Source organism: Mus caroli, unplaced genomic scaffold (assembly GCF_978045245.1).
Source record: "Mus caroli unplaced genomic scaffold, Mus_caroli_1 scaffold_3, whole genome shotgun sequence".
NCBI classification, from domain to species: Eukaryota; Metazoa; Chordata; class Mammalia; order Rodentia; family Muridae; genus Mus; species Mus caroli.
Genome location: NW_028227258.1, coordinates 56,677,501 through 56,686,725, shown reverse-complemented (window position 1 = coordinate 56,686,725; position 9,225 = coordinate 56,677,501). Strand labels below are relative to the sequence as shown.

The window sequence follows — 9,225 nt, the reverse complement described above, 5'->3', positions numbered from 1 at the left end:
TGTTGTCTTCTTCCTCTGAACTTGAGAGACAGGGGGCAGTGGTGAGCTGTGACTTTTTCCTTTCTTAGGAGCTTGCTCCCCCCCCCCCCCCATGGTGCTTGTGAGTAGGCTGTTGCTTGGAACTGCTGTAACCACTTAGGGTTTATGCCACACTGGTTTAAGTATCTTTGGCAAATTCACAAACTCTTTTGGGCACTTGCTGACTTTTTTCTCTTCTGTGTAACCTCTGCTCCCTCTCTAGTGCACAATTTCCCCACAAAATAAAAGTGAATCAACATTGCTTTCATCCTGTATCATTATGCCCTGTGGAAATTAAGTAGACAGATTTGTTGAAATTAAGCAATTGTGTGTGTGTTCTCCTTCCATTTGAGTTTTGCCCGCTCAAGCGATCTTCTCAGGCAACGGCTCACAGCTCAGTGGGGGCTGAGGTTTCATTTTCTCACAATATCTCTTTGTCTTTAGATTTTACAGGAGAGCAAACTTTTGAGAATTGATGCTTATTTTTTTTTTTAATTTTGCACTTCTACAACTGATCATATGATGTCCAGCCCCAGTGGATACATCTACAACACAACTCTTGCATTAAGGCTCAGGGAACACTATGGAAGAAGGAGCAGAAAGACTGTAAGAGCCAGAGGACCAGAAAAATCTACTGTGAGATTATGTCTCCTAGAAATGACTGGGAAGCTGTACCCATAAGTCTTCAACAATATGGCCACCCAAACAAGACCTGAGCTATGGCAACACCAACCGATGCGCTAACATGGAAAAGTGAAATTTCACGGGCTCTACCCCTAGACAAGAAAGAACTCCAGGCAACTAAGGAGTGATGAGAGCTGAGGAAGGAGTCTTCCCTTGAGGACAAGCCTCCTAACTGATGATTCTATACCACATGGGCAGCCCCAAAATCATATGCATACAAGCAGCACTAAAGGGATTTGGTCAATTGTACTTATATCGTGTGTGTGTGTGTGTGTGTGTGTGTGTGTGCGCGCGCGCACAACAATAACAAAGAGGACAGGAATCTGAGAGTGAGTAGTGGGGTTAGAGAAAGGAAAGAGAATGAGGGGATGATATAATTATATTTAATTTAAAAATTATAAAGTTCTGGTAAGACATTACTTACAAATATTTAGGTTTTAGGTAAAAGATATAACACCATTTATGAAAGTTTTTCTTTCTTAAAAAAGAAGATTTCTTTTTAAATTATGTGTCTGTGTCTGTGCAAGCAAGCACAGGTACCCAGAGATGCCAGAGACTTCAGATCTTCCTGGAGCTGGACCTCCAGGCTGTTGTGAGCCAACACTGTGAGCGCTGGAAATTGAACTCTGCTGGCTGCTAAGCCCTCTCTCTCATCCAGGTTTATCTTATGGACTTATAGCTCCTTCCCTGGGAAGAGTTGAAAATTTAGTAAGATGTACTCTATGTTTGAGGAAAATAGATTTGACCATTATTAGATATTTTCCCCCGGGGAAAAAATTATATTTTAGGGACTTAAGAGAAAAATCTTGATGAGATAGAATTAGGGCAAGGTGGGATTTTTTTTTTTTTTTTTTTTTTTTTGGTTTTTTTTCGAGACAGGGTTTCTCTGTATAGTCCTGGCTGTCCTGGAACTCACTTTGTAGACCAGGCTGGCCTTGAACTCAGAAATCCGCCTGCCTCTGCCTCCCGAGTGCTGGGATTAAAGGCGTGCGCCACCACGCCCGGCTCGGGATTTTTTTATTCTTCGATAAACTAACAAAGGTCTAATGTAGATAGTGTGAGGTGGTATTCTGCACTAAGCAAGTTTGTTTAGAATGTTTTTTATTTTTAAAAAACAAACAAATTACCCATTTTCACGTCTACCTGCTTAGTTCTGAGTCGCTTTAGTAGCATCTTCAGGGTTTGCACCATATTCTGGCTCCCTTAGGAGGTAAATACAATCCCTAGCCTACTGCTTTGTACTTTGTGGATAGTAGGTAACTCTGTTGAACAAATTACTGGATTTTATTGTTTTTTTTTTCTCATTAAAGTAATATAAGTTATAGCTCCGTAATCCTGTCACACACAGTCACTTCTTCTCTCCCTCACTTTTAAGTGGATATTTTAAGTTCGTATGCACAGCTATGGGCTTCACTGCAGCATTTATATACCCATGGCACTCGACTTTGTTCTCATCCATCCTTTCCTCTGCTGCCTTTCAACCCCCCCCCCCCATCTCCTCTTTTGTTTGTCTCCTTCCTCTCTCCAATAATCTTCTACTCTGTTTTCACACACAACAAAAGATCTTGATATCCCAAGCGGTCAGTCGGTCTGCAGCAGAAAGCATCGTGCTGGAGGTATCAGCAGAGCCATACTAAACTAAACAAAGCAAAACATGTGATACTGGCACACAGACAGACACACAGACTAATGGAGTCAAATAGAGGCTCTCGGCATAACCCCAAACAGCAGTAGCCACCCGAATGCTTACAAAGACACCAATACATGCACATTCACAGCCAGTGCAGGGAAAATCGGATACCTACTTGTAGACAAATGAGTCCAGATCCTTAGCTCTCAACTGACACAAAAATCAGCTTCAAACGAGTCAAGACCTTGTATTATGTGAGGTGTTTCAAAATCGCATGGGTTCTCTCTCATATGTGGATTTCAGCTTTTTACTCTAATATGTACATTTATGTGGGAGTGTGGAGAGAGCACAGGTACTTAGACGGGGTCACTGAGAAGGGAGAAAAGATGCCTTGGGAGTTGGAAAGCAGTACGATACATAAGACCTGAAACTCTGAGATGATCAGAAAATAGGAAAAACACAGGAGACTGGTGGGACAGTGTGGTGGTAAAGGTTCTTTCTCACACAAACCTGGTGACCTGAGTTTGACCCCAAGAGAAGCCCAAGTCCATAAAAAATGTTCTCTGACCTCCACATCCCTAATGTGGCATTCATACCCATGCGCACACATACACACCATGACACATACAATAATAATAAATACGAAGTTTTAGAAAGATATATGCATAGGTAAAGTATTTCTGAATAGGACTCTAGTTTTCCAGGAAATAAAACCAACAATCAATAAACAAGACGTCATGTGATTAAAAACTTCTGTACAGCAAAGGAAACAGTTAACTGAGTGAAGAGGTAGCCTACAGAATGAGAGGAATTCTTTATCAGGCAGAAGATATAAGATCCACAAGATACAAAGAACTTAAAACACCAAACAACAATGAAACAATAACCCAGTCAAAAATGGACCAAGGAACCTTGTGTTCTCAAAAGACATACGAGTGGACAGTAAATATTTTAAAGCATGTTCAGCATCTTTAGGCATCAAGAAAATGTAAAGTAAAACTACTTTGCAGTTCTGTCTCACCCCAGTTCAAATGTCTGTGGTCCAGAGAACAAGCGTTGGCAGGGATGTGGGGACGAGAGAGGTGCCCACTGTGGGTTGGTCTGTGACCTGGTGTAGCCATTGTGGAAATCAGTGTAGAGGTTTTTCAAAATATTAAAAAACAGAACTGGTTTGTGACCCAGCTCTACTGCCCCTGGTCATGTGTCTAGAAGACTGAATATCCTCTCTGCTTAACTGCCACACAAACATTTGCACGTCCATGCTACTGTATCCACAATAGCAAGGAAATGAGACCACCCTAGATGCTATCAGCTGATGAATGGGTAATGAAAATGTAGCACATCTACACCTGGAGTCTCATTCAGCTGCAAAGAAAAATGAAATGGTGTAATTTGCAGGAAAATGGAACTGGGAAGTATTGTATTAAGTGAGGCACTTCAGACTCAGAAAGACAAATATCATATGTTCTCTCTCATATGTGGATGGCAGCTTCTAATTATTACTTAAGTGGGAGTGAGTGTTTAGAGTCCAGGAGACTAGACAGTGACCATGAGAAGGTGAAAAGACAATCTGAGATGTACTAAGGAGCAGAATGCATGAAGTGGGTGTGGGACCACTTAAGCAGGGGTTGGGAAGGGCAGGGAGGTGGGGGAAGGGAGGGGAGAAGAGAACCAACAGAAAGTCTCAGAATATTTGCTAAGGAGGTGACTCAGCAGCAGGAGACTCAATTCCCTCCACCCATCTGGGATTCTTGTTTGTTTGTTTGTTTTCAGGACAGGGTTTCATTGTGTCCCTTGCTGTCCTAGAACTCGCTATGTAGACCAGCCTGGCCTTGAACTCACAGAGATCTGCCTGCCTCTACCTCGTGCTGGGATTAAAGGCATGTATCACCACTGCCCAGCCCATCTGTAATTCCTGTTCCAGAAGATTCAATGCCATCTCTGGCTTCCCTGGGTACCAGGTATGCATATGGTATACATATAGACATGTACATGTAGGCAAAACATCCATTTATATAAAATTAAATAAAATGACTTAACACCATCAAGATTAATAACCATAGGTTATTAGATGAAAATCCCAATGTCAGAGGTAGGAATAGCCTACCTCTGTTGTTGGATAGAAAGGTTTCTGACCCTCACCAGATACACACACACACACACACTACAAGCAATTTTCAATGTTTCTGGGTTTCCATCAGAACTAAAATCTTGCTGCCAAAGGTGACATATGCTTCAGTTGCAGGACATACTGAAATCAGCAGGCTGGTGCTAAGAAGCTTCCTTCCTGGTGGCTAACTGGTACTCTGCAGGCTGCTGGGGAGGTTGGTCACCAACATTGTTATTTAGCTGTGGACATCTATACAATAACGCCTACTGGCAATATGAGCCCTGGGGCAATGGCAGCAGGTCTCTTCAGCAGGTAACCAGCAGCTTTCTGAGTGGATTTGATGCCCTTGCCATCTACATGGTACTATAAATCTGGTTAAATGCTCTGGCTGGGGGAAAAGAAAAACAAAACAAAACAACAGCAGCAACAACAACCAAAACCTCTGGCTGGGAGGTCATAGGCCCTTATAGGGCATCTACTGCTGTCGTTTTGCTAAGCGGACGTGATGCGCCTGTCTAACTGCCTTCTAGATAACTTTCTGTCTATAGAGTAGTGGTGCTTTCAGTTTTGGTCAGAGAACGTACTTTCTGCAGTGATAGGCAGTGACTGCAGAGACAACTCTGGTCAGAGCTCTGAGAATAAATCACTGGTGAGTGCCAGGAATAAATGGGACATCTACATCACCGCTCCCCACCCCAAAACTCAGGGAGCACTCCCAGAGAAGAGTCAGAGAGAGATTATTTATTTTTATTTATTAACTTTTTCTTTTAACTTTTGTTTTGAGACAGAATTTACTATGTAGACCAGGCTGGTCTTAAAACTTACAGAAATCTGCCTGCGTCTGTCTCCTGAGTGCCAGGATTTAAAGGCCTATCTTTCCAGTGTAAAAGCAGGCGAAGGCGGTTGAAGAGGTAGGGAATGCTAATCTCTAAGTGGGACTTGGGTGTTATACTCTTGAGCTCATGGAAGCTGTGTCACTTGTAGAAGATCCACACAAACTTGAGTTTGTGTCAACTCAACACTGTCGCGGAGGGTAAGGAATTCATGGCGTCCCACCCCAGCCTGAAGACCTCTATGCCGGTAATGGTTGGCAGGGAAGGGAGAGAAGTCATCTTCAGTGTGAGACTCTGGTAAGCTCTGCATGCTCCCCTAAACAACCTTAATGAAGCTCACTGGGATTGAAAACTAAAAAAGACATGAAAGTGGGAGGCAGGAGAGGGGTGAGGTATGAGGAGAAGAGAGGGTAAGGCTGAATGTGTAGTGTAATCGGAATGCATTAACTACAATATGAAAATGTCATGTAATCCATTATGTGTGACTAATGTATGATAATAATGTTCCTCTTTCTATTTTTATGGCCTACACACACACTTAAATCTAGATTCCCTGTTTGAGGGAAAAAAACATGTAATACTTGCCTTTCTGAGTCTGGCTTAAATTTTATATTTTCATATAATTTTATTTATAGTTAACTTAGGATTTTTAAAGTATTTTACTTTTGAGACAGTGTTTTGCTATGTAGTCCAGATAGGCCTGCACTTTGTAGCCATTCTCCTATCTGAGCCTCCTCAGTGCTAGTGTTACAAGTATATCCCATTATACCCTGAAGAATGTTGTATTCTTTTTAAAAATAAAGCTTCCCCATATTTTGTATGTTTTAAGATAGTCAAATATCGCATCATTTAGAGTAGCAAGAAATTTCCTGTTATTGCTAGACAAGGATAATCTCAGAGATATTGTTTTAGTCTCAGGAAATATTGCTGAAGAATTATGGTTCATTTTAATTTGTGTGAACTACATTTGAAATTCTTTATGTGAAATACTAACTTCAAATTGCCTGCCAAGGGCTCAATGAAGAGGGTGCAGCGTGTTTTGTGTTCAAAATCATGATTTTCTGAAGGGAGTTTGAATAGTGTAAAACCAGAAAGGGTTGCTAATATCTTAATAGAGGAAGTCCAAACTACACCTTTCCCAGTTTTTTTTTTTTAACTTGAAACTAATTTTGTAACATTCTGTTTATTGAACTTCCTCATTTAGAGGGTTTTCACACTGAATTAGATCTTGAGTGGATTTGTGCCCATCAAAGGGAGGATTTATGAAAACGGAGATGTGGAAGCATTCTCTGGAATAACCCGCCTTGTCAAGGCACTGATGCCACAGATGTGGACGGCGCCCTGAAACGCGATCTTTTCTGAGATAGGCTCTGTAGGATCAAAGTGTCAACATGTCTTCATGAACTCTTCAGCCTCTTTCATTCTTCCTCCCCTCCCCTTCTGAGAGGGGGGGGTAGAGGGAGAGGGAGAGAGAGAGAGAGAGAGAGAGAGAGAGAGAGAGAGAGAGAGAGAACTCACTTTGTTTCTCAGGTGTCTCAAACTCTGAGACTCAAGTGATCTTGCAGCTGGGGACAGTCCTGAGTAGCTGGGACTCCAAGCTGCACCACCTCTCCTCAACACTCTCCAGACAGGCTGACCTAGATAGAATCTGTATGGTTCTCAGCAAGCACTATTTTAGCTTTAGTTCCGTTTTGTCCTTTTCGCTGTTTGCTAGCAGTGCGTTCTGGGGATATTGTGCTAACTGCCTCCCCGGTGCTTCCCATCCTGTGTAGAGCTGTACTCTCAGTGTTTGCAAAGCTACTGGAGGTCTGAAGAGGTACAGAGACCAATACTTCCCTTAATGAGGGCCAGTACTTCCCCAGTCACGGGTGAGATGGACCATCAGAAGCAGTGGACTTTGCTTCCTCTAAAAGAAAAATGTGAGGTTTATAATGGAAGCTTGACAAATTCTGAAACAAAATGCCCGCCTGATGAGCCGAGGTCTGCCATGATCATACCTATAGGAGACTTTGGGGATAATGGTCCAGGTAGGAGATAGGTAACTCCAGTGTTTGTCTCCTTTTCTGCAGCAAGGCATAGGTGGGCGTCACCCAGGCCTTTCTGCTCACTGGAATGTGAAAAGCTGAACTCCCAGGTTAGTGCTGTACTTTCTGCCTTTCTTCTGGGAATGGAAGAACTGAGTGCTGTCTGAGACTGACAGCGTGGAACAGTCTCTGAGCTAAGCAGACCACAGTTTGTGTTCTGGTTAGCCTCTTGTTTGTTACATTTGAACAGTAGCCAAGTTTCTTTGTTGAGAAAGGAAGGCGCTAGGGCCCTGTAGGGAGGTGATGGCTTTGTTGTGTGACCACAGAAGCTAGTTTTGTACTAATTTCCTCTAGGGCTTGTGATGAAGTCAGTAAACCACAGCCTCCAACACGCTGTGCTCCTGCAGCAGCAGTGGCTGCTTGGTGGTGCCTTGGCCATGACACATATTTGACATGCCCTCCCCTAACCCACTCACAGACTCTTGCTCTGCGGCATGGACCAAAGAGAAATTCTGCAGCAACTACTGAAAGAGGCCCAGAACAAGAAACTCAACAGTGAGGAGTTTGCCAGTGAATTTCTGGTGAGTTCTGTAATGCCCTGAAGAGTTCTTAGATAAACTGTGTAGCAGTCTGTTGTGGTCCAGTTTGCCTAGACGCAATTGCTGTAGGGATAACACGAACATGGAGTTTGGAGTGGAAGGGAGGAAGGCGACCTAAGAACATAATGTCTCTGGGCTTTGTTGTGTCTGTGTGCTCAGGGTTTTCTCCAGGTAGGCTGGTTTTAATGTCAGGTTTGCTTGTTCTTTTGAGCTTAACAGTCCTACAGAATGCATAGATAGGTGTATGGATATTAATGCTTTCTGAACATCTGCAGAAAGCATTTGCATTGTGACATATGCTTCAGATTACTAATAAGAGTAACTTTTCATGTTACGTGTTATTTTTAGCTTCCCTATAGAGGCTATCATTGGGATAACAGGGGTTTGAAAAAAACACCAAAAACTCTCATTTTGCCACTTTTTCTCCTATCCCTTTGGAAACAAGTTGATTATTAGAATAGGCATTTTCCTCTTTAACAATAGCTGGGCTTCTTATATTGTCTGGAGAAGTGGGCTAGGGAGAGTAGAGACACGTGAGGGACATGGAGAGCAAGGTAGCCTGGGAGCAGGTGGACTTGATTATCCAGAACATCAAATCCACTTAGAGGGAGCCATAGTTGACAGTGTAACGAAAGCTGGGAGGCCCATATTCCATCCGTGTCAGGCACATCAGATAACGTGGGATTTGACACACCTGTCATGCTTTTGGTTTTTGGTTTTTGCTTAGTGTTTGTTTGTTTGTTTGTTTGTATCAGTATGTAGCTCTGTCTGGCCTAGAGTTCACTATGTAGATCAGGTTTGGCCTTGAACTTAAAGATCCTCCTGCCTCTGCCTCACTGGGATCAAAGGCATGTACTACCACACCAACCTGCTGTGTTCTAAAAAGCTTCTAATTGGTATTTCAGAACTGTAAGAATGTTAAGCCTTAGCCCTTCAGCTTTGAATTGAGAAAAATGAAGAAAATCAACATGGTCATCACTCAAATTATCAAATATTTAACGTGTTCCCAAATCACCCTAAGTCTTTGTTTTCTAGGTTAAAAAGATGAGGATAATAATTTATGTCCTATCTATCTCATTTTGGATTATTGTGATGATTAGATCATTAATTATAATAATTAAATGAGAACAAGGTGTTTTGGAGGCACCTAGAGACCCAGTTACTTGGAAGGCTGAGGTGGGTTAAATCTTGAGTTCAAGGCTAGCCCAGGTGACTTAGAGGGACCATGTCTCAGGAAAGGGACCATTTAGAAGCACTGACTATGTACCAACTTTGTTTCTTCACACTAAGATACAATAGTAAACAAAATGTCTTTGCCTTCCAGAGC

General features: G+C 42.4%; 1 protein-coding gene across 1 annotated transcript in view; it reads left to right on the top strand.

Moving 5' to 3' along the window:
• The first annotated feature begins 5,039 nt into the window (after positions 1-5,039).
• The window catches only part of Ptpn22 (protein tyrosine phosphatase non-receptor type 22), a 54,901-nt gene continuing 50,715 nt past the window's right edge, over positions 5,040-9,225 (top strand). Inside the window, exons 1-5 of the mRNA XM_085835261.1 lie at positions 5,040-5,091; positions 5,231-5,353; positions 5,427-5,572; positions 7,345-7,409; positions 7,778-7,880. Of these exons, the coding sequence (XP_085691387.1) occupies positions 7,794-7,880 (87 nt within the window). The 5' untranslated portion in view covers positions 5,040-5,091; positions 5,231-5,353; positions 5,427-5,572; positions 7,345-7,409; positions 7,778-7,793. The remainder of the gene's footprint in view (positions 5,092-5,230; positions 5,354-5,426; positions 5,573-7,344; positions 7,410-7,777; positions 7,881-9,225) is intronic.